The sequence below is a fragment of the Colius striatus genome, chromosome 5 (genome assembly GCF_028858725.1).
Source record: "Colius striatus isolate bColStr4 chromosome 5, bColStr4.1.hap1, whole genome shotgun sequence".
Taxonomy (NCBI): domain Eukaryota; kingdom Metazoa; phylum Chordata; class Aves; order Coliiformes; family Coliidae; genus Colius; species Colius striatus.
This window is the reverse complement of record NC_084763.1, coordinates 15,916,688-15,942,477: the sequence shown is the minus strand read 5'-3', so window position 1 is coordinate 15,942,477 and position 25,790 is coordinate 15,916,688. Positions and strand designations below refer to the sequence as shown.

Genomic DNA, 25,790 nt, shown 5'->3' with positions numbered 1-25,790 from the left:
CCTTTCTTTCTCTCCTCTTCCTCTCCTTACTAGAGTCAAAGCATTAGCGATTTTACTTGACTACATAGGAGGATCTCAGTCTTAAGAACAGACTTAAGATCAGTGCACAAACACCCTCCAGGCCATAAATACTTATGTGATGAGTTGTCCAGTGCTCAAGGAACATCAGAAGGGAGATGATTACAGCTGAACTGCTTCCAAGTGGATTTTAACAAAGGCTTTCATTAATCTGTCTTTCTGTTATCCAACTAACATGTTCCGAAGGTAACTGTCCTCCAGCTGCCCCATAAAAGAGGTCAGTAGCATTACATAATGTTGCACAGAGCCTCTCACTGCTTGTATGTTGGCATTGTTCTCTATGTTTCCTCTTAGGTATTTGCAGCCACAGAGACCCACCCAATGCCTGCAGCTGTATGTAAGCAAAGGAGAGGCTGTCTAATACCGAACGTCTGATTCACTTACCAGGATAGAAAGGAAATAGAATGGAAAGAGGCGAAAGAAGCCAACATTTTGTTTTGCTCTGTATTATTTATATTGTTTGCTTCCTAGGAAAATAACCATGCAGAGCTGAGTTATAGATTTTGTAAAAACAAACTAGGCAGCACTCTTCCAGTCTGGTTGGCATATTTGTTACAATTTGCATCACTTGAGAGCTTAATAAGTGTGGGAATGTGGCCAACCTTTTATCAGGTTGTCATGGAAGAGACTTTAATAATTACAGACAGAAACAAACTGTAACTAACACTGGCAACATAATATTTTGGGAAAGGTTGGAGGGGTGAAACTCAGGCTGAGAATAAAAATAGTGGTTAATGTGTGGCATCTGTTGGAACATATTGAAACTGAATAGATTGATTTGTTCCAGAAAACCACCAGCAAACAGCAGCAGACACTGAGTTTTATAACTGAGGCATATATCACAGAAACACATCATCTAAAGTTAGAATATGTCAGCTTTCCTATCACTGAGTAGAAGAGCTCAACCACAAAAGTCAAAACGTGTGAGAGATGCCATGTACACACGGTGAAGTGATCTGTTAGAATGGGAGAGATAAGAAGGGAATGCATCCAGGAGTGGGAGATTTTAAACAAATGAGTGCTGTGCCAGCAAACCAAGGAATTACACTTTCTAGCCAGCAGTGAGGGAATGAAACAGCAATAGACCATTTGTTCTGTCTTAGAGCTTAGGAGTTTCTTAAACTCTCCTGGGTGCTGAATAGCACACTTGGCAACCAGTTGAAAAATGAAATTCTGCTTACAATAGATAAAATATCTGTTACATCATTGCTTCCCAACCTTTTAATTGAAGCAAGCCACCTGGAGGCAATCAAGTTGTCTGTCTCCCACCCCCCTCCCCCCACACACACACCCCCTCCCCGTGACTAACATGCGGCCAGTCCCATCAGGTGACAGATGCATATGCATGACAACATGTAACGCATATAACTGAGTCACGTCACTGGGGATTTTTCCTGGGTGTAACAGAGACGTCTTGAGTCCCGATCACCCGATTGCGGGTAGTCATGTGCCAAGGACAAAGCTGCTAGCCCCTAGGGGAAAACAGCAGTGAGTTTGCCACAGCTCTCTGGAACTGCTCCTACCTTTGCCTTCCTACCTCTCAGGAAAACAGGCAAGTGGTGGCACTGGGCAGTGGCCTACATTAAGTGCCCTGAGGTCTTGGTCTGGTTTTCCAGCCAAATGTTGACTGCAGAGCAGCATTCAGGCTGGCAAATTACCAAAAGGTCAAGTGAATGAGTTCCCACACCTTTAGGCAACCATTGTTAGGGTCCAAATTCAGAGCCATGGATGGCAGTGCTTTAGAAAGATTTAGAAACAGGCTCTAGAGATGGCTTCACCTTGTCACTTCTAGTGCCTTTGAGCCCCTATAACAGGCCAGCCAGATCTGCCAACTGTCAGAGCTAGTGCCTCTCCAGGAGGCTGCTTCAGCAGATACTATGTTTTGGATACCCTGGCAATATCCGCTTCAGACTAAATAGCGAAGACATACAGCTCAAACACAAGTTACTGAGCTTGACAGACTTGGTTTACCTAGTCTCTTGCAAATTCAGGAACTGGCTGCAGGAATTTAACTTTCAGGCAAGTCTACAAGAAATGTCAGGGTTTATTTCTACTGGATAGCAAAGTAGATTCTACTCTGGTTTTTAAATCTAGTAATCTCTGGCTTCTGCCATCAGATGGTTCAGCATAGAGCCGAGGGAGGGGTGGAACTGATTTCCTGCCTCACAAAACTATTAAGCCAAAAAAAAAAAAATCTTCACCTCCAGCAAGGATGGAGAATGAAAATGTTTCCAAGAAACTGTCAAGATTAAAAAATGCAGGTTAGTTTAAGGTGCAGCATTTGAATTTTATTATCTCCAAATATTTTGTGTCGAGATCAACTGTTTTACTAAGGAAAAGACACAGACGCACACACATAGGCACACACACACACACACAGACATCAGTAAAAACGCTTCCACTCTCATCCACAAAGCCCAAAAATCAATGCCTGCAAATTTCTCAAACGTTTTTAACACAAAGGTTGTATCAGCTTAAATGGCTTTTGCCCGCAACATAGGGGTTTCGGGGAAAGCACAAGAATGTCAGAAGGAGAATTTCTGTTTTGAAAATCAATATTTCTAATCTAAAAATGTTTTGCTGAAGATTTTCATTCTGTTTTAATTCTCAAAAGACCAAAATCAAGAAAGCACAGGACACTGAACTACAGAATTGCATTGTCACTTGAGGATTCTTCAGTAGATGTAAACTAAATTATCCCAAACAGCTGCTCAGAGTGAACTTTCATTTCCCTGAAAATGAAGCATTTTATGGAATGAGTTTTCATCCAGAATGTAGTGGTAAAGGAGATGAGCAGACTTTTCCATGTTTTGTTGCCTAGTGCCTTGCTCAAAAGTCAGTATGCACGTAAGGTTCAAACTCATATTTTTCCCAATTTAGAATAATCACAGATGAAAAGCTCTTCCCTGAATCAAACAGAGCAGGACTTGAACTTAGAGCTCCCATACCCCAGACTAGTCCCCTCACTGGTGGGGATTCAGCACTCACATCTCTTGCCAAATTGCAACATTTGAACAGAATTCTGTTTATGCAAAAACATTCAAAAAGTGTTAGTTTTCATTCCAGTGGGGAATTGAAACCAAACTTTGAAACCTAAGAATTGCTGCAAAACAGAGTTGTCCTCTACTCAGCTCAAAGGGCTGCTTTGTGTCTCAGGAGCTTGCAAAAGAAGTGGATCACAGTCCCAGGTCTGGGCTTGTATTTTGTGACTGTTTCTGGGGGAATTTAGGGCACTGGACAAGCCTACAATAGATCAGCACCAATACGTTTAATGTGAGTTCTGCCAACATCAAATCCACTCTTGCCTTGCTGCGTGGTTTTGACTAGCAGCTGAGTAGGCAGCAACTTCAGAGCTCACGCAAGCAACCAGGCACCACTGAAGTAGTTCTATGGGGACTGACTTTGCATTTGTGCTGTCCCATACATTTATGTGTGGGTCTTAACTTTATTGCCATTGTTTTATTTCTTGTTTCCCAAAGTTCAGTGACACCAAAGTTCAATCAAAGACGCCCAGTCCAGCGTAAAGAGTTTGCAGGCAAAGCAGTGTTGTGCTTTGAAACATCCGGACTGAACAGGGGCTGTACAGTGTTTCCATTTACCTTGGCACCTGTACCCTATTCCCTAAAGGCTTAGGTAGTGTGAAGGGTTGTGCAGATGGCTTGCCAGGAAGCTTTCTTTTAGCTCAACTTCTCTATTGTTATGGTATATTAATAGGCTCTTTTGAAGCTTAAGAAACTAAATAATAGTTCTGGGTGGGGAAAGTTTTTTAGGAGCATGTTTGCAAAACCCAAGAGACTGTTTCATTTAACCATTTCCTTACATGCCTGTGCAGCCAGATTTTGCACATTCTGATGCTCAGAAAGTAGAAGCAGCACTCCTGTTTTTTGAAATTACGAAGCTTGAGTCATAGCCATTTATTTATAAGCAAATGAACATATTTATTCTTAGATTCCTGTAGTTGAGCCAGAAAATGTTGGCTAGCAACAATGCAAACATGCAGATATGCTCTGAATTTTGATCCTGCCCTGACTTCATACAGATTCAACAGAGAAGTATTCCAATGTTAGCTTTCTGCTGGAAGGGCTGATTTTGTTCTGCTCATATCAGCAGTCAAAATCAAAGGCAGTTTGAGAAGTACCCTGCTCGAACCAGACCTTGGTGCCACCAGCTCTTTGCTGCTGCTGTCCCCTTTAATTCTGCTGGCAGGCAACTCAGCCCCCTCCTAAGCTCAGGGTTCAGCTTTTTCAGTCCTAACACTCAGTTCTCCCTGTTGGGTGCTCAATTTTTACACTTCCCAGCCTTGAGTGGGACTTGTCTAGTGTCTAAAGAAAAATGAAAACGAGCACATCCTTCATCCTTGCTGCTTTAGGTGGGGATGTGCAGCTTCTCACCCCTTGCCTCCCTACTTCCTCCAAGAGAGTGTGCCAAAGTGGATGTGTCACATTGCAGTAGAGATGCAGGATAATACAGTGCTCAGGGGAAGTGGCCAAATTGCTCAGCTTCTGCTTTCATTAAAAATTTTTTTTTCATTCTTTTTCAAGTGACATTTGCAACATCAACAGTTTCTCTCTTCTACACAGAAATCCCCCTGCACCACAAGCAGGGCTTTCTCTTGTGCAGAAAGGGGAAGAGCTAAAGGGGCTGTGAAGTCTGCTGGAGACTTCTCAGCTGTAGGCCAAAATAATATAATGTTCTAGGGCATTATAGGAATGATCAGAGGCCCTAGGACTGGTAGTCATAGCAGTCAAAGGGTTGTGGCTTTGGATGTGTTTCTTCCCAGTTGGAGGTGAGAAAGCTGTATGCTTTTCTGCAGCCAAGAAAAACCAAACCAAAACAGAACCCCGACCGATCATCAAGACTATTTTACCAGATTCTTACTTATCACACTTGGGTTCATGCAGTTGTGGCCAGCTTGCAGCCAAAACTCTACAACAGCCACACATAGTCAGGGTGTTTCCTGAGTCTTTATAAAGCAGATTATCTGAGAGCAAAGAACCAGAGCAGAGCAATGCAAATCTTTACTGACAGAGACATTGGACTTTCTAGATACATTCCTCCAGTAAGTGCCGTAAAAACATTTTTTGGGGGTTTTTCCCCTCTTCAGCATGTTGAGAAGCAGAAGGGGTGCCTGTAATCTGCGATGAACTTTTTAAGTTGATGTTTTGGGGTTTTTGTAATTAAAATAATAATAATACAAAATTACTAACACTTTGTTGCCAAGGGAAATCACTTGAGAATAATGATTTGTGGTTTGCATGGGTGTGGGAGAAAGGATTGACTTGAAAGTGATGGCTTCATTTTGCATAAATGAAGGAAATGCATTCTTTGTAGGTGCTGCTAGTGAATGCTACTGACTTGTGCTAGTTGAGAATGTCAGTGTTAGAAAGGCACTTCCTCTTCCTTGAAAACAGAGGCTAGGATTGAATTATTTGCTCTGCGTCTGGTTGATGAACCTTTGAAACAGAGGAAGGATATCCTGGTTCAGGATCCAGGCCCTTTTTCCAGATAAGGTAGAATGTACTCTTTAGATGTCCCATCATCTGCCTCGGAATAGCTGGTGGCTCCTTCTGCTTGCCAACTAGCTGTGTTTCCAATGGAAAAGGGATTAGAAGTGAAATTGGAGGGTCAGACATGCTGCTTATTCTAATTCCTCCACCTCTTTCAGCATTTTGAATAGAGGAAACAGAGGTTAGTGGCTAATAAAATTAGTGGTAACTTCCCTTCAGAGCTTGTTAAACTTTTGATTTTCTTATTGATTTATTTGTCCTGGTACCCATTACCTGAGTCAGTGGAATTGCTGTAAGCATCGTGCTGCCAACACAAGCCACTTGCTTAACTCTGGTTGCAGCTTTGGTTGTTTTTGTCTGTTCAAGTTAGACTTCCAGGGCTTCTTCCTCATGGAAAGATAATATAGTATATTTGCTTTGACTCAAAGGAAGAAATAGACTAGGAGAATACATTTCCATATATCCAATCAAATCGGGACCAGATAAATTCTGACCTTCCTTCTTTAATCTACTTTCAGAATAAAGCTTCTCTTTCAAGCTGTTTACCTTTGCTAAAAAATACCCCAAAGTCAACTAGAAAGGTCATATCTAGAGGTGATAGGGCTGCTCCCACCTCTAGAAAAACATTCTCTGCCATTCCCAGAAGAGGTCACTGTTCTAGACTATGTCTCTATTGTTGTTTTATTCCCTATCTCAATATTTCCATCCAAGAATATGTTAGTGTGTGGACTGCACCTGTTAAGGAGTTTGGAGTGAACTGCCAACTCCTTTACAACAGGGCAGACAGCATACAGCCAGCAAATGACATATAGAGGATGTTCGCAGTTACATAAATCCAGGCAAAAAGGTACACAATTCTCAGATGTCACACATTCCTGATTGTGCCTGAAGGATTCTAACACCTGTGTACATGCAAGTGTTTGCATTTGTTCTAGCAACACACATTCATATACATCACAGTATGAGAATGAGGCTTGTTTTTCAGATGTATATGCAGGCATAAATATATATTGTGCCTGTATATTAGCCTGCAGTAGCTGTGTGTGGACAGGTTTCCTGAAGATGTCTTTACATGGATCCCACTGAAATATCCTGGATCTGGAGCAATAACTGGGCAAGTGGGAATTCACGTGCTGCATTGTCTATTTATTTATCAATCCAGTTCTTAGAAAACTTAATGTGTTTAGTAATTACCAGTTAAAAGGGCAAATCTGTCAAGAATACATCAACAGACTAAGTGCAGGTGACTTTGGCTACTGTGTTCAGGAAACTGAAGGTTTCATCCATAGTGTATTAAGAGCCTGAGAGAAGAACAAAGCTATTAAATTAAATTAGGTTCTTGCTCATTCGATTCTGGCTTTTTATAAAATGAGCAGATAGGGAAGTCCTAGTAAGTGGAGGCCTATATACAAAACAACATTTTGAGTTAAAGCAGTGATAATTTTTATTATTTACTGTTAGTGGAGAAGATCATGTATTGTACTATGGATAAAAATTTGTTGTCATTAATTGACATAATTTGTTGATTACTTCCTGTGTACATAAAGTTATGATATCATTTAATGTATGTCTTCCTTCTGTTCGGCTTTACAGATGACCCTCATAAGCCAGAGGAGAAAGATGAAATTTCCAAAGTCACAATCATAAGTCTTGTTCCGTTACTGGTGATTTCTGTTGCTGTGATTGTTTTCTTTTATGCCTACCGCACTCATAAGAAGAGGAAGCTCAACAAGGCATGGGAAAAGAATGTTAAGCCCAGGAAACCCAAGGACTGCAGTGATGGTTGTGCCATTATTCTAGATGATAACCACTCAGACATCAGCTCTACCTGCGCCAACAACATCAACCACAACACAGAATTGCTGCCCATTGAGTTGGACGTTGTTGTTGGCAAAGGAAGATTTGCTGAAGTGTATAAAGCCAAGTTGAAGCAAAACACATCGGAGCAGTATGAAACTGTGGCAGTCAAAATTTTCCCCTACGAAGAATATGCCTCCTGGAAAACTGAGAAAGATATTTTTTCAGATGTAAACCTCAAGCACGAGAACATCCTTCAATTCTTGACAGCAGAGGAGCATAAGACAGATCTTGGTAAACAATATTGGTTGATCACTGCCTTCCACGCTAGAGGAAACTTGCAGGAGTATCTCACACGGCACATTATCAGCTGGGAGGACCTCTGGAAACTGGGCGGGTCCTTGGCCCGAGGGATTGCCCACCTGCATAGTGATCACACACCCTGTGGTCGCCCCAAAACACCTATCGTGCACAGAGACCTAAAGAGTTCCAACATCCTGGTGAAAAATGATTTAACGTGCTGCCTCTGTGACTTTGGGTTATCGCTGAGGCTGGACCCTTCTCTCTCTGTGGATGACTTGGCTAACAGCGGGCAGGTAAATGAAAAGTTTGAAGAGGGGAGTGGTGTTATACCAGTTGGTTTGTCAGTTCCTGGGGTGAAAAGAGTGAAAACATTCCTATGTTGCCTCTATTTACTTAAAAGCATAAAAAATTTAATGTGAAAGTGTTTTATAAAGCAAAGAGATGCTGAATGTTAAAGGCAGAGTGAGAAAAGTGTGATGAAGGTTTTGTTACGATCGGAGGTCTACATGTGTTTCTGATGCAGCCACCCTCTGTACACACTTGTACAAAGCACTTGGGAGCTTTGTAGCGACTGTTCGTGGTGCTGCTGTACCCCACACACACACACATACAGACAATGGATATGCTTCCCATTGTGAGGTTGTGTCACAGTTTTCAGGCCTGACAGCAATACAGTTTTGTATGAGTAGACCCCAGCGTAGGTGAAGTCAGTCTCAAGAGCCATAAGCAGATAACTAGAGAGATAATCACCTTAAAAGGCCAAAAATAAACTTCTTTAAGATTATGGCACATTCTCCACATGCAATTAAGTTTAAGAATGTTGAACAAAAATAATTGCTTTTTCAACTAAGTAGCATGGATAAAACTCATTTACCTCGCAGGTATGCCAGGAGGATATTTATGAATGCTTTGAAGATGAAGTTTTTCAAGTACATCTCTAAATGTTGCCTCTTCCAATGAAAACTCCTGTAGTATAAATTCAAACCATTTGTTAAGTTAATTAATTTCTAATTATTTAGTTATATTAATTATGCTAGTTATATCTATTTTTATGTTTATGCTTTTTATACATAGGTCCCATCAAAGCCTGACATCAATTTACACTGACTTTTACTTCACATGGAGCTAATATTGAGGTTTAGAACATTTTCAGGGACAGCTCCTCAGTCAGCAGTGCTTTGTTGAGTTACTGTTGTTCATCTAAAGATCTGTCTTTGAAAGTCTCCTTAGTGGGAGGCAACTGTCTTGATCTCATTTTGAAAGAGTGTATTAACCAATACCAGGAGTGAACGATAGCCAAGGAAGCTGTATTTAAAAATAATACAACCATCAATCACACTGGCATATCACTCTTCTCCAGCATGCCAGAGCTTTTTGGAGTTCAGTGGTGTTGTACCAGATGTCAGTCATAAGGCTCATCCCGTTTGGAATAATGTGAAAACAGTTTTCAGCAGCATAAGGCGGAGGCTCTGAAACACAGCCCCACAGACACTTTGGTTACTTAAAGCTAACATACATTTCAAGATGACTTCTCTGGCATTGCTCGCAGCCCACAGAGAAGGAGGGATATCCACTGCCCCTCTGACTGAGATACTTCAGGGCACAAAACATCCCCCAGCAGACTGAAATAAATGTCTCTGATAAAAAATTCCAAAAATTACAAAAATTGCATCATACCATAGGAACAGAGATGATCCCTCAGCAGAAGTTTTGGAAAAGCAAGAACTGAAAGCAGAACGGTTCTAGCAAAGAGAAAGCATATCCATACTCCAGAGGGGCAATCAACTCTGAAATGCTGGAGTTTAGATACCTAAAATGCCTTTGAAACTCAGGACTGAGATTTCAGAGAGATAAAGTATCTTTGACCTGAAGACCTAATAATCTAAATGCAGATAAAAGGACAGAAGCAGAGTGACATATGATAAATCCTAAGCAGGATGGAGATGGGATTGATTTAATACTGTTCTTCACATTATTTTATTTTTTTCTGCATTTCCCAATGTGTGTTTTAGTTACAGGGTTTGATCCTCCATTGTTGAGCAAAGCTACGAAATAATTGTCAGTCTTGCAGAGTGTGAAATTCAAGACCAGAACAGAACTTTGTGACAATGTTAAGAAACTGTTTTTAAGCACTGCTGTTAAAATCAGCAGGATTTGGGGGGTGGAGCTGTGGGCCATAGTGTACAGGTAACTGTTCCTAAGCCTTGGATGGGATCTGCTTGGAGAAGAAGTTGTGTGTTGGGAAACAAATGAGAGGTAGGAACAGCCTCTGCTGCGGAGTTTCCGTATGTTCATGTTCTGTAGGGGAGGGAAATGCTGGTAAACACAGTGGTGCTGAGACACAGTTGTTGCAAGTACCTGTTCAGTGTATGGCTGCTGCTCACATGCTTGGCATGAAATTCATCACAGAGTCTGTGAAATAGGGAATTTAACTTTGAGACTGATGGCACAGGTTTTTTTCTGTCCTCTGTTTATAAAGGCTTTGATCCTACAATCATTTGGATATTTTTGCTGTTGCAGAGTCCTACAACAAAGCTATGTCCTTGGTCTTTTCTGCTGTCTTTTTACAGTGCATTGCACTTTTTGTGAAGCTTCTTCCCATTTGCCCTGAGCCCAAGGTGATAAAATGTCTTTACAGAAGCTCGTAAAATGGGTGTTGTAGGGCTTTCTCAGAGACTGCACATTTCCTATGTGGCTGCCTGCAATTGCAGACCCAGTTACTGGAATGATCCTTTGCAGTCCTACTCGCCACTGGGCTCTAGAGTGATTGCTGTAGTGCAGTCTACAAATAGCTCATTCCAATCACAGGTCCTACTGCATCACCCATTCATGCTTGTTCATCTCTGTGATTAACCAATCTCCAATCTGAAACTGTCTTTGCTTGCTCAAAGGCTTACTATGTATGCAGTTTTTTAAGAGGGATAAATTTTTATACCTACCCTGTGAAGAGTTTATCATTTGAGAGCAACTGTTGACTGATACAAAAATTCTTCCTTAAATCCTTTCTTGTGATAAAAACAGACATTCAAACTTTGCCTTCTGTAACACAAGGTCATAATCTCAAGGTCAGATCTCAGCAAAGCTGCTAAAATCATTGCTGAAAATTGTTCAGGATGAATAAACTTCATGAGAACAGTTTTTCAAACAAATGGGACGATTTTTGGTTTCAATTCAAATGTGTGTTTCTGCATTCAGTACTTGTGTATTTGCTTTCTTCTGCCAGGCCTGCATTTACTACTTTCCTTTTAAGCCTACCATGAAAGCAGCTAACATTGTAATATGCAGTGCAAAACAATACAGTGTGTTTCTTGCTCATCTAAAAGACACTCAGCAGCAAGTAAATGAGGCCCAAAGGGTGGAGTTTATCTGTGAACAGCCAAAGAGTGAGAAAGCTGGTTAGTGTCAAAATTATTTGCTTAAGGAACTAAGAAGTGATTTTATTTTTTTTTCTCTTTACCAAGGGAAGTGCAAGTAAGTTGGTAGTCAAGACAATGCCAGATTCCCCTGGCAACAGAAAATATGACCTGTGCCAAGTACTGCCTGAATTTTTGGATCCATGTCAAATGGCACCATTTCTGTGAAAGCCAAAGTTAAATTACAGCAGAATCCAAAACATGAATTACAATTGCAGCTCCTGAGCTCTCCCTGATCTCCTCCACTGTAGGTTGGCACAGCAAGATACATGGCCCCTGAGGTTCTGGAGTCCAGAATGAATCTGGAGAATGTGGAGTCCTTCAAGCAAACAGATGTGTACTCTATGGCTTTGGTCCTCTGGGAAATGACATCTCGCTGTAACGCTGTCGGAGGTAAATGCCATCAGTTTTCTTCTCTAAGAGTTTGCTTGGACAGACATGCTCTTGTGGTTGTCTGCGGAGGGGGTGATTCCTTTCTACTCTCAACAATTGTTCTAGTGTAGCTGGATGCTGTAAATTAACAGGCCTTTGGTAGTATGAGATGCACATGTGCATGAGCAGGCTTGAAGGGTGAGCACCTGAGAGCACAAGAAAATTGGTTCTCGATAAGGGGTTGGACTAGATGAACTCTAAAGGTCCCTTCCAACTCCTATGATTCTATGAATCTCAAGTTCACATTTCTCAATGGTGGAGCTTGCAATGAGAGGGTGCATAAAAGCAAATGTCTGATTGGTGTAATGTTAAGTCTGCTGTTAGGTCGACCACTTTTAAAGATAATTAATGTCTTGTTTTTCCTATAACATCTTGAGTAGCCATGGATTGACTCAGTCTGGTTGATCTCACCCAAAATGATTGGAAACATAAGACAATTTGAAATAGTAAGACTAAGAAGTAACAACTGTCTCCTATTTACATTCATGGAATGTTAATGCTGAAATCTAATGAGGGCTGCTTAAGCGTCACATTTACTAATTGAACACTTCAGGAACAGCCATTGTAATGATACAGAAACCTTTCTGTTTTCTCACAATCCCCAGCTGCTCCTCATCTTTTTTTGTGGTGTTGCAAGAGTTCATCTATGTGAGGAATCAAGGGGTGTTTGTTGTATGAAGTGCAGTAACAAAATAAAAATGGTTGGAACTGACTGTCAGAACAGCTCCAGGAAGAGCTGCTGTGGTTGTTCATGTTCAAAGTTTGTTTTCACTGAAACAAAATCTCCATTTCTGCTTTCCCTAAAGCTGCCCCACAATTCCCGTTGTGCAACACTGGTATGTGCTAAAAATCGGGAAAGTTGCTGTTGAGATATCTGCATGAAGTATTGCTGTGTTTGAAGATTTTCACCTTACTTCAAGGACTAGAATGAGACTAAGTTATGTATAAAATTCTTTAGTCTGCTGGTATTGGTTAATATTCATTCTAACAAAAACTATAGCACAGTCCAGGGCTCTCACAGGCAGCCTAGGGAGAAGGTAACAGCAGTGTGGATATTGTAGTGGATATGTGACTATGATTTGATATGTTACCCTCTTTCAAAACCACAGAGACTCCCTTTTCATCAGGCTTGGCACGGCTGCATCTCAAAGGTCTGCCACAGAGACAAGACAGTCTTGCGGGCTAGAGCCCTGCAGCATGGGGAACATAGTGTACAGGAGGGTAACCAGTGTCCCATGGGAACACGTGCACAGCTGCTCCTTGGATCTCTGCTGACATCCGTGGGCTACCACAGGGGTGTCCATAGAGACCTCTGAAGCCCCTGAGCACAGCAGCAATGTGGCTGTCGTGCGGTGTCGGCAGGTGGGCAGGCAGGATCAGCACCTCCACCTCAGCCGCCTCCTGTCTCACCAGTGTTTAGTCTTGCTGGGTGGGCTGGACTGTGAGCAACACGTTTGCCCCTGTTTGCACTCTGCCAAGAAATCTACAGAACTAATATGTGTGCAAACAACTTGTGCTAGTATAAAAGCATGGAAAAAAAAATCTGTTCTAGTCAAACATTTCGGGAAGAAAACATTTGGTGCTTCAGGAACTGAACCTCAGTCTGGCATATTCTAAGACAAACCCATCCACATTTAGCTGTTGTGGTCATGCCTGTTTCTAAATGCATTGGCACAGCCTCAGCCTTTCATTAGCACTTTGTAAATGTGGCTGAGGTGATTTAAAACCTGAGAAAAAGGATCTTTGCCCTGTCTCTTGAGCTCTTTCTGTTTCTTGCATTTAGGAACTCACCTTATTAATATAAGTACGAGCTGTTCACTGTGGAGTCTTTTATCTTTGCTAATGCCTGAGTCCCTTCCTGTTCATATTTGCTGAGTATAGTGAAATGGAGATTGTGACAGGAACAAACCTCATTGCTGCTGTTCTCAGAAGGCAACTGCCTAAAAGGGGATATAAAAGGAGTTTCATGAGGAAGGAAAATCACCAGTGTGTTTAGCTAGAAGAGACTGACCCATTATAACCTTGAGAAGAAGGGTTGAAGTCATTTCAGGAAAAGGAAAGATTTCTTTGGCCCAGCATCTCCTTTGTTTTCAAGGTGAAGCTTAACCCCCACCCACATCCTGACTTTCCCTGTTTGCCTCGTCCCTCAGTCATCCTCATCTGCAGAACCACATTTCTTGAATTTCATTTCTCTATTTCAGTCACCTTTCCAGGGGCTAAACTCCCCAGCAAAACCACAGGAGTACTTGGGCAAATCTGTGGGGCTGCAACTTGGGCTTAGTATCTTCAGAGCAGTTAAATACAACTTCCAGGATGTAGCTCCCTTGACTTGTCACTGGTGCTGAGCTGCAGCAGTATCACACGGTCACTCTCATTTCCTTCTTAAGATTTTTCCCTGGCTGGTGCAGTCTGGCTATCTTTGCAAGCAGCTGGTGAAATATACTTACTGTGATTCATAACTAGAGCTCCCCCTCTGCTTTCTCTCTCCATCTGTCACTCGTGAGACTCCCTTGTCTCCTCACAGCCTTCCCACTCATGCAAACCCCTCTTTTCTTCCTAAACTGCCAGGCACTGAGAGGAATGAGCTCCCATATAAGCTGGAGTAGACTGACCTGATGGCAGCTAAAAGAGCTGGGAAGATGTAGGCACCATCTTTGCAGGGCAGGCTTGACTCTGGTGTCAGCTCCCTGTCACTGGAGGGACCTGTGGCAGTTTAGAGGGTAGGAGTGACAGTCTGAGCTGAGGCAGAAGCATGAGCAACATTAATTAGGGAGGGGAGCACGCGAGTGGGGGAGCTAATCGCCATTCAGACACGTAAAGGTACAGTGACTTCTTTTATAAAGGGAGCTCTCAGGATTCATTTGTCAGCGTGCAGGTGTTCCATGAGTGTGGGAGGCAGTAGAGGCAGGTCCTTTTGCTACAGCAGCTTTGTCAAACATAGTATCTATGTTATGCCAGGCCTTTTCAGTCAGCAAACATTTGAACAAAAATACCCAGCAGCATAATCCACACTGTGAAGCTGCCGTAGTAAATAAGCAGGTGGGGATCAGCTTTCCAGAAAGGCCATGCTGTTCATTGTTACTTTGTTGTACTAAATATGGAGAAGCAGAAATGGGGCACAAGGGAAAGGGAGACGGAGGCAAAGATGGAGTTTGACTGATTTTTCACCGGAGTATAATTTAAGAGGCATATTTAGAAACTCAGCAATACTACTTTGGGGAGAACTTCAACTGCTCCACGCTGCCGTTAAGTTGGTATTTCATTCAGTGTAACAGCTGTGCACCAGATGCTGCACGTTGCAAGAAATATAATTTTCATCTCAACCACTTGCTTTCAGAGCGACACAGCTTTGGCGACCGAGGCAAGTGTAATTTCTCTGACAGCCTCCTAGAAAGAAAGGAAAACCATCTGTTTTGTATCGGAACTGCTATGGATGGGGAACTGTTGGGGGTGACAGGGGAGAAGGAAAGGGAACTTCTGGATACCTGGGGTTGGTGAAGAGGGAAAAGAGAAACCCCTCAGAAAATGGCGACGTCGCTCACGCAGTATTGTACTGCCTGGAGTGGTGTCTGGCTTTGGTCTAGCAGCAGGGCTTTGTTTCAAATGGCAGCCTTGCTTTACCAGAGCTGTGTTTCATGTGAATAAAATCACTAATTAATCTTATGCTTACTTGGAAAGAGTTAGCCAAGAGCCACAGCTTGGTAACTAAACGTTTGTGCATCCTACACCTCGTGAAATTCTCAGCTTTCACCATGCTGTTGTGGACAGGTGACAGTTTCTGGTGTCAGGGAGCATTCTGATAGCCTGTACAGTGGGGCTGTGCCTGCACATTGGGCACATTGTGGCTGCGGGTGCCCTGATTTAAACCTCTCCTCTGTGGAACAGAGCCCAGTTAGGGCATGTCTCCACTGCACTGGCTTGTGATCACATATGGCCCTGAGCTGGTACATCCACACAGCGTAACATCACTCCATGACCATAGCTCATGCCCTAGAAGTTATCCAAGTGTCACCACAGTACTACAAGTAATGTAGCAAGTCCTGTCCTTCAACATGCTCAGGTAGCAGTAGATAAGGCTACTGCACTGCATTCCATGTTGGGCACTGGTGTGCACTACTGTCCCTCCTCAAGATCCAGCACACAGTGACTAAGCAGCCTGTGAGCGTACGCTGTTGGTAGAACTCGTACACTTACAAACTTTTGAAGGGATGTTTGTGTCTTTTATCATCAGATGTGAAAGTGACTTAAAAGCTGTCTGTGCAAGGGAAACTGCACAGTGAGTTCACTCAACCCAGTGCACCCTCACCTTCCTAGCTAGCATCTGTATTCTGAAGGAGTGGAAAGGGGAAACCTAGGGAAAATGTGAAGTAAGCATTTGACAGCTCCTTAAACTTGGCCATTAAATGTCTTTTGAGCCTCTGCTTTATGCATTATTATCCCTTTGTGCAATAGCTAAGTAGATCCACCTTCCAAATTTCTGCAGCATGAAGAAAGACACAATCTGCACGCACACGTAGGTGTGGATGTGTGCATGAGCTGTCATAGTAGCTCCACCATCCATTGATTTGTCCCTTCTGTGGCTTTCTCCTTGTAAATTCTAAAGGAGTGGGCATTTGAGAAGGACCTAAAAGTTCCTGAACACAAGCCCACTGCTGTGGATTGTGCTCCACAGCTGTTTTTTGCTGTTCTTTCATCTCACTCCTGTTTTGACCCTACAAATGAGTCTTCATCTTCCCACAAGAGAAGTTATCCCACATAAATCAGTAGGTCACAGCATATGAGGGGATGCCGACAGGGTTTGTGGTTATGCTGTTCTGACCCAAAGGAAGAGAATCTCACTGCAGAGAGCTTAGAGTAGAAAAGATCACATGAGCGAGGCATATTTTTCATTATGAACACAGGACAAAACTTTTCAAAGTATTTGTCATGCACAACAAGTAGACTTCAGTAATGTCTCTGGGGCTAAAAATCTAGTGTCCCAGCCTTTCTGAGAGTTATGGGCAGACCAGTGTGAAAGGAAACCAGAGCTACAGCGATTATTAATGCAAGGGAGCTCACAACCATAAAGATTAAATGCTGGAGGTAAAAGGTGAAGGAACTCCGCTGTTACTGAATGGTAAAGATACTGTAGTTCATGGTACCTGAGGTATTTATGATACTTCAGCCAGTTGTCATTTTTAGTGCCTGACCGGTCTAAAAACAATCCAAAGAAACATATAAGGCATGAAAAATAGATTCAGCGCCTGTATACAGCCATGCATAAGCAACTAGGCACAAACATCTTAACCTGCCTCAAACTGACATCTGTTACATCTGCTGTAGCACATCTACATGATCTATGAATAACCCCAGCTATTACTGCAAAATGTGTCTGACACCTGAGATTCCACAGCATAGGGATGAATTAGTATGAGAGGATTCAGTAGGTATTTCTTTCGAAGGGAAAGAGAAGCAAGATAAAAAACAGCAAGAAGATGCTGCATGCTTTCCAAACTGAGGGAAGGCACAACTGTATTACTATAAAGTCATTACAGTGACTTGTATCTGGCCTCAATTACTATTTTTTTACCATAAAAACAAACAAATAACAAACCTGAAAAACCTATTCAAACTTTATATTTGGAAGAGGAATGCTTATAGCATAGAAAGAATTTTGCAAACAGGGAAAATGTGTTACTAAACTCATCAAATACCCAGGAAGGCTTCTTCTTCCCTAATTTGAACCATCTCATGAACCTCAGTGGCATTTGGATTAAGGTCAGCGAGAGGGAACAGATCATCACTTATAACTCCTCTACATACTGCAGAAAGATCTCAGAGCCTTGGCTCATGTCCATGGGCACTACCAGAATCAAAGCATGACTGATAGAGATAGCAAGGAGATGGCCATCTAGGACATGCAAGTGACATTTTTCCAGCACACTTCAATATTTTGGTTAGGTTTGAAAGTACAAGTATCTGCACTGTAATCATTGTGCATCCCTGCACAGTGATCCCAGCCTGACCAGCAAGATAGCAACTTCCCAAGTAACTTCTAGGTCTTGTAAGTTTACTTTGGCAGAGTAATCTATATCTCAGATTAATGTGGGTGAAGCTAGTAAGAGTTCTTGTAGAGGAAAGAAAGCAAAGCCTTTGAGTCTTAAAGAAAGTGATTTACATATGAGAGGGCAGGAGTTGTGTTTCAGGATCTTAGCCACTTTCAGGAGCATTGTGTGGAGAGTGGCCAGCAGCTGATGGCTCAGGAGAAGGAGAGCTTGCTCTGCAGGAGGTATCTGTGGAGTGATCTGCTGCACTGCACACATAATTGTTTGCTGTTGGATCTCTAAATGCAGAACTTTAAAGCATGAGATTTAATATCCCTTCGAAAGTGTTTGCTATTATATCCATAGCTATTCTTTTTAAGCATTCGAAATTCCCTCTCTTTTCCATAACCTATAGTCTTAATTTCATGGCCATCACATAGAATTGACGTCTACAGCATGACTCTAAGGTTTTGGAGAAAAGTCTACCAATACTACCTTTTTTTTGAGCATGAGACATGACAATCAGAAGGATCTGACCTGTATTATCTTGATCATTAGTTATTTTCAGTGGGTTACCAATATGACCTCTTACCTTTCTCTCCAAAGTAAACAAAGTCAAGTTTTAGAGGTTCTTCCTATTTTTTTCTGTGCCTTTAATCATTGTTATTACCCTTCTTGGAGTTTCTTTTTACCTCTTGACAGGAGTGAGAAGCACTGGACCCTCCATTTGAACTTTAGTTGTAACATTACGCAACATTACTGTGTCTCTCATTCCTCTCTCCACAAGTCTTCTGAGCACTCACATGCATTCTTCAGACTGCCTTGCAGATTACACTTCAGTTTTTCTTGCCCTCAATTAATTCCTAGAAAGAAATAAGAGGCAGCAGAACAGGCCAGCTTCATAAATCTTTATCTAATACTAGCAAATCATTAGGCCTGTGAGTAAAGTCTCCATCTGTTCCCAAAGAAACCACAGCATTTTCTACACTGTGTCAGCATCTACTATAATATTTCCGCTCTCGCAGATTTCTTGAGTTTTCTCCAAAGGTCCCATATGTCTGCCTCTTCCTTTCTCTCTCCAAAGAAAAGCAAAGAAAATATGCAACATGCAAACAAAAAACTAGAGTGGCAGCAGCCCCTTCAGGAAGCTGTGCCCCCTGCATCGTGGGCCAAAACTGACCCATTTGGGGAAAGAGGCCTAAAATAAGAGCAGACTACTACTTTCTACAAGGGAACACAACTAAATAATAAACAACAATAGCATAGTAGCTTCAGCACTGTTTCTTATTGTATCTTTGTCCTTTTCAAGCAACTCTTTCCTCCTAGCGATCTGGCACGTTAGCATCTATCATGACCTAGACAGATGTTAGTAGATGTTTCACCTGGTAAGTGTGTGTGGACGCCAGGGAACCTAAGAGCTACTGGTTCTTGCAAGCCTGGCTCAAGCAAAACTGACCTTGAACTTCCCATGTGTTTTGCCTCAGCACAGATTGAAAGGTTCACAAACCATTATGGGTTACTCTGCTGCTCTGACTGTTGCTAATATGATTATGTTCTACAGGGTTTAAATGAAAATTGTTTAGTTATCTAGGAAAAAAAAAAGGAGGTAGGAGGCATGGGGAGAAACACATTTGAAACGTTTTTGAAAATGCCAACTGGCTTTGCTTTGTTTGGAGCTGGTCAAGCAGAACAGTGGCATTGAGTAGCTAATCAGTAGCTCCTCCTCCTCCAGAGAACAGCCAGCTCCCTTGACCCTTGGCACCCGTGCAGCCCAGCTGAATACCCTTGTGTTTGCTTGTTCTCTTGGCAGAAGTGAAAGAGTATGAGCCCCCGTTTGGCTCCAAAGTGCGGGAACACCCCTGCGTGGAAAGCATGAAGGACAATGTCCTAAGAGACAGAGGACGACCTGAGATTCCCAGCTCCTGGCTTAACCATCAGGTAAGAGCAGCATGTCAACAGCTGGCATCTGCACCACACACTTAACTGCTGCCCAAAACCTAAACCTTAGCTAAGTGTCATGCCCAGCACGCTGGGCTTCTGTTTTCCATGAATCAGAGCTGTATCACACAGTGACACAGTGCTGTACCATGCCTGTCCCAAAGCCCGACGATTTCTGCTGCTCACCCTTGTAATCTTAAAGTGACCAAAACAAAAAGATTGTAAATGTGAGATCCCACAGTCACCTAGACAGCCACAGAATAATTAGGGCCTTAAAGCACACTATGTGCAGACTCCGAAAGGTCAAAGAGAACGACTTCACACGTGGGCCCCCATCAGCAGAGAAAACACGGTTCAGTACTTTATCATGGAGAGCAGTCATACATGTATCCCAGCTGTTGACAGGTTTAAGGAAAGAGGAAATGAGTCTTCAGCAAGCCAGTCTGTTTTTATTCAGGTTGCACATTAGCAGTCTGTTTCCCTTGTATGTTGTGAGGCACTCTGTCAGCTTTCCCCATTCACAGACACCATGGTCACACTTCCTAGGCGATAGTTGCAGCCCCATTTCTCAGTAGATGAAACTGGATGGGAACAAGCTAAGGCCATGCATTTCTTCACCTTTGCTCTAAGTAGTTTTATTGGAAGAGATAACATGAGAATCGTCACTAAGGCTTGGTTGGTCCACTTGTCAATGAAATATATTGAGTGGTCTTTACAGACAAAAAGGAAGGCATCCTGAATATTTATTAAAAGCCCAGGCAACCAAGATTAGTGCTATTTCCATCAGGAGTGATGTAACACTCCTTTTTTCATTCCCATTGAGATGTTAAAATCACAGTCTAACACCTACTTAGGAAAGGCCAAGTAAGTGGCCAAAATCAATCATCTTTCCAAACAAGAAAATGCATCTGCCATAGATGAGGTGCTGAGGGATATGGTTTAGTTTAGTGATGGGCTTGGCAGTGTGAGGTTAGTGGTTGGGCTCAATGACCTTAAAGGTTTTTTCCAGATGAAACGATTCTATGATTCTATGATGAATATGACAGAGTGCAGCCCCTTCCTGGAACACAGGGAGTTGTTCCTTAATGTAGTCGTCTGGAGGGACAGCTGGATATCTGATGTTCCGAGTACTAAAAAGCCTTTGACAATTGTAAGAGCCGTAGGTAAAACCCTCTTCTGAATAAGTTCAGCTGGAAAGGAGAGATGATACTAATGTTCATCTTTATAGAAAAGAACTGGTTGCAGAAATTTTGTAAAACTTGGGGACAGGCTGGTAAAAGGGATCATAAGTTGACTACAGTTGTTTTCCACAAAGCCAAAATGAAGTCCAAACTGGTAGTACAGATGTGGTACCTTAGAACAGCCCAGTTAACAAATCAGAAAGTAATCCTGAGCCACATCATTTGGGAGATAAACATTAAATAGTTAGGAAAGAAAATCAATTTATTTAATAAAAAATAGAAGAAAATACTAGAAAAAATAGTAGAAAATGCTTAAAATTAGGAAGAGTGTGCAAATATTTCTCAGGCTATTCAGAAGGCAAGGTCTCATGTCTGAAAAAAAATTAAGGGTAGAGAACTGATTAGGAAAATAGAAAAACAGCAGAAAGACCTGTAGTCAGCAAACTGGAGGATAGTCAGAGTTTTCTCAAGAGTAAAACGAAATCTTAGTACCAATCTGTTGCTGGATGTGGAAAAAAGATACTGCTTATGCCAACACAAAGGCACACATGGTCAGCAAATATTTCTGTTCTGCAAATGGGCAGAGTCAGATGTTGTATATGTAACAGAAGGTGATGAAAGTCCCAATAAAGCAAAAGTCATTGGCACTTAAAGCAGGCCTGGGATAGTGTTAGGTGGCCCAGAGACTTGGTGGTGGTCATGACAGGGGATATCTCCTGCAGGAGCTGTGTTACGTGGCAGTAAAAATGGGCAGTACCACTGGTTCTGCCTTGGGGAGAAGTGTCCAGGAGCTTGTGTCATGCAGGGGCAGCTGCAGTGACAGGTGTAGGGCTGCCTGGGCAGGAAGCACCAGGCTTGGGGTCCCAGCAGTGCCCAGGCACAGGGCAGGCCTGCTGCTGCTCCCACAGCCTGAGCCTGTGCAGGACTTCAGCTCGAGGTACTGGAGGAGAGCTCATGTAAAATGATTACAGATTTGGCCCTAGGTGTCCTACATTTGACCTCAGAGGTTTACTACCCTATGTAAAACACAGTCCTCAGTCTGCCCCCAGCACAAGGCACCCCACCGATGGGGAAGACCACACGTCTGCCCTTGGGTGCCACCAGCACAGGCACAGCATTCAGCTAAGCTGAGGCAGGAAATGGACGTCTTGTAACGTGCTCCCAGGACGTTTAATGAAGGTGAATTTAATTCCCTTCATCTGAATCCCTTCAGCGTTTCACATTGCTCTGTCTAACACGCAGCGACGCATCGGCTTCTGCGGGGCTCTGACGTTTGCAGCAGCTGAGGATCTGCTTTGAACTCTCAGAAGTTGCTCTTGCTGTAATGGCTCTTCCATATTCATTCCCTTCCTCTGCAGTCGTGTTTTTGTAATGAACTCATTATTCATCGTGATAAAATTCTGGAATGCATTTGCATATTGCAATTTTCCCTCCCCCCCTTAATGAGATTCGTTGCACTATTGATTTCAACTTAATGTTTAATATTTAATTTAATTTACTGCTTGTAATTTCAATGCCAACAGAAAACTAATGTTGTTTGTATACAGACAATAACATTCTGCTATTAACATTGACATCAGTCAACATCACCAATTAGGTAAATTATGCAATTAATGCAGTGTTGTGAAATGTCAGGGGCTTTTTTTAAATACGAAGTTTAAGATAAATCCCACTTAATGGGCTTTTAGTGCCATAAAGCAAAGCACACAATTTCCTGGCAAATGCTTCATGTTTATAAAATGCATTACAGAGATGCAACCGCTTTTTGCTCCTGTAAACATGTGCATCAGCATTGAAATGAAGGTTAAATAGTTACATCTGTGAGTGACATGTGTTTAAGTGTTTGCGGGCCTGTGGCCCGTATTTGCACATAGATTTAGTTAGTCTGCAAAGAATTCAGAAAGGCCTTATGTGGGGCCTGGTATTGCTGGCAATCAGATGGATTTGTTTTTAAAGAAAAACAAACCAAACAGAAATCAGGCACATAAAAGCAGGGGTTGAGCAGGAAGTCAAATGATGCAACAATTCTGATCACGTTTATTAAAAACACAAAACCCAAACCAAACCTACTTAATTCTGTACCACTAGTCCAAAGCATCATTTTTCTTGCTATAAAGCATCAAAAGATAGGCCCAGAAATGATAGTACCAACTGAACTGCTGAAAATACTGCTGTAGGGTTTCTTTTTTTAAAAAAAAGGGAGAAGCATGCCCCCGTGGCGGTAGCAGCAGAGACCATAAAGCACCTCCAGGACACACATGAATAACCTGTGACCCCCTGAACTTCAAAGCAGCTCTGGCCGCGGGCTTTGGCGGCGGCCGGCCCCGTCACAGCTGCTCTCTGTGTGCTCCCTGCAGGGCATCCAGATGGTGTGCGAAACCCTGATCGAGTGCTGGGACCACGACCCCGAGGCCCGGCTGACGGCGCAGTGCGTGGCAGAGCGCTTCAGCGAGCTCAAGCACCTCGACAAGCTCTCGGGAAGAAGCTGTTCCGAGGAGAAGATCCCTGAGGATGGCTCCGTGACCACCGCCAAGTAACACGCAGTCGAGAGCTCGTAACAGAGGGAAATCACTCCTAGACGTGTTCACCTTGGCAAAGGAAGAGGTCTCGACCAGTGCCTTGACTTGCTTCCTGGAGGACTGAGGCTATCGCTACTCCCTTTGGGCTCCAGCTCCAGAGAGGGAGATGTATTTGTGGGAATTAAAAGCCGGGGAGTAGGTGTCACACCCGAGCATTGGCTGCCGGCACCGTGTCGCAGGAGGAGCTATACCTATGTTAGCACTTCCTCAGGAAATGAGATTTGAAAATAGCCAATTACATTATGCACTTTATTAATGCCTGTATATAACTATGAAATTGCTATTTTTTTATATATATATATATACATATATATATATAAAATGTGTATGTATATATATATATCTATATATCTATGAACAGCCATTCTCTGGAAAACAAATAAAAAGGAGTTTAAAAAGAACCAAAAAGTGCTTCCAGGAAATTACCAGTGCACTCAGGAAGGAGGCTGGGGAGACTGGCATAGCACAACAGCAGCAATTGTGCACTAAGTGCTCTGCTGAAAGAGATGGGAAGAATAGGCAATAAGAAGATGGCTTTCAAAGTGTGTGCTGTAAGCCCTGGCTGTGGCCTTGCAGCTCACAGTTGCAGGAGCAGTCTCACAGCAGACAGGCCAGTTTGGCTTTGCAGTTGTTCCTACGCAGTCCTGTCTGCAGCACACTTTGGAAGGTTCAGAGATGCCTTTGCCCTCGCAACCCCAACATCCTCATAGTGTCCCAGAACAGGACTGAAAGGAGGTTTGGTCCCTCCCACACAGACGTTTCGATATGGAGGTCATTAATGTTATATGTTTATTGCTTTGAATTCATGCTGCTTGCAAGCAGGTTGCAAAATATCAGCAGATGAGTTTTCCCTTCCTCCCACCTCCACCCCCAAACCATACAAAACAGGACATGGCCAGCAATGATCCAAGCAGATGTTTTAGATTTGCTGTGCATTCTGAGTGCAGGCAGCACTATTTCCCCGCCTTCCTTTTACCTTGATTGTATTGCTGTAAGAACAAGCTTACTTTTCTCTGCCCATACAAACAGGTCTAATTGCTTGACTTATCAGTCTGACTCTGTTCCACACTTTCTAGAGAAAAGTGACACAGCTGGTGCCTTTATTTTTGCAAAAGGACCTTGTAGGTGAGGGAAAGCTCTGTAGCATTAGGTCAATGGCATATTGCAGAATCCTAAGGGTTGGAAGAGACGTCAAAAGATCATCTAGTCCAACCCTCTGCCAGAGCAGGACAGCTAGAGTAGGTCACACAGGAACTCATCCAGGTGGGTTTTGAATGTCTCTGGAGACAGAGACTCCACAACCCATCTGGGCAGCCCTCAGCACTGTGTGCATATAGAGCTGCCCTCAGCAAGTCAGCAATTAACAGAAAAAAGAAACATTATTTATTGCAAAAGGATCTTTCAACTATTGCACACATCCTTTCAGTTCTCCTGTGTGTTTCAGTCAGTCACCATCACATTGGGCCTATAGAAATGGCAGCAATGTGTATAAGAAGTGCTAACAATTTTGTCTTCAGGAGTTCTGCAGTGATTTATTCCATTTTTTTTTCTTCTCCACGGCACGTAAGCAGGCTGTGGAAATGAGAAATTCAGCCAGTCTTGTGCAGATGGATCTGGTGCTGTTTATTAAGCACCTTTGACAGAGAAACATCGGTATTTCTCTAGAAGACGTTGCCATGTCAGTCACTAAGAATCACGCTTATTCAATTAGCATTTAAGATTTATGATGACAAATGATTTCATTTGAAATGGATTTGTATCTGTTTTGGTGGGTTTGTTGGGTTTTGGGTTTTTTTTCATTTTAACCAAACTACTCAGAAATATTTAGGCAGGACAGGATAAAACCTCGACAGCTACAGTGGAATCCAGAGGATACTTTTATGGGATGGGGACAGGATTTGGGCTTTTTTTTTTTGGTATTAAAAAAAGGCAAGTGTGATGTGCTGCCAAAGGAGGAATGTGGCAGCCCTTCTCTGTGCCTCCATCCATGCTGAAGATCAGGGAATGGTGTATGGTAGTTCCTGACAATACTGACATTTTAATGGGATTTTTCCTTTTTTTTTACTACTATACATAAGGGAAAATTTTATTCTTTTAAGGAATATTTCACCTGTACATCATGTATGAAATAGGAATGTGAACAATGTATACTCTTGTATATCAAAAGTTTCAAGCACTTAACTTGCTTTGTAAACAGGTTTGGGTTTGTTTGGTTTGTTTTGGAGGGGTTTTTTTTTGTTTTGTATAAATCAAATGTTTATTGGAACAAATAAAATAACACCAACTCAAGTTTGTCTTTCATTTCTGGAGCATCTCAAAGAGGGAGAGGACTCATCCTAAAATGAACCCTATCCTAAATGGCTCAGGCCCATTGGAGAGCTGAATGTCATGCTCAGTGTGTCCAACGGCCTTTGCATGTGTCCTGCTTTGCTAATGACTCCTCCTGGTCTCCATCCTGCCCTTCAACAGAACAGCACGAGCACATACCCAAACTTTCTGGCCCTTTAACTCCTGCACCATAAAACCTTCACTATTCTCA

At 42.5% G+C, this 25,790-nt stretch overlaps 1 protein-coding gene across 1 annotated transcript in view; it reads left to right on the top strand.

Moving 5' to 3' along the window:
* Positions 1-25,540, top strand: part of TGFBR2 (transforming growth factor beta receptor 2) — a 58,825-nt gene extending 33,285 nt beyond the window's left edge. The window contains exons 4-7 of the mRNA XM_061996313.1: positions 7,179-7,978; positions 11,350-11,491; positions 19,364-19,491; positions 23,030-25,540. Coding sequence (XP_061852297.1) covers positions 7,179-7,978; positions 11,350-11,491; positions 19,364-19,491; positions 23,030-23,209 — 1,250 coding nt within the window. The 3' untranslated portion in view covers positions 23,210-25,540. The remainder of the gene's footprint in view (positions 1-7,178; positions 7,979-11,349; positions 11,492-19,363; positions 19,492-23,029) is intronic.
* Positions 25,541-25,790: the final 250 nt, after the last annotated feature.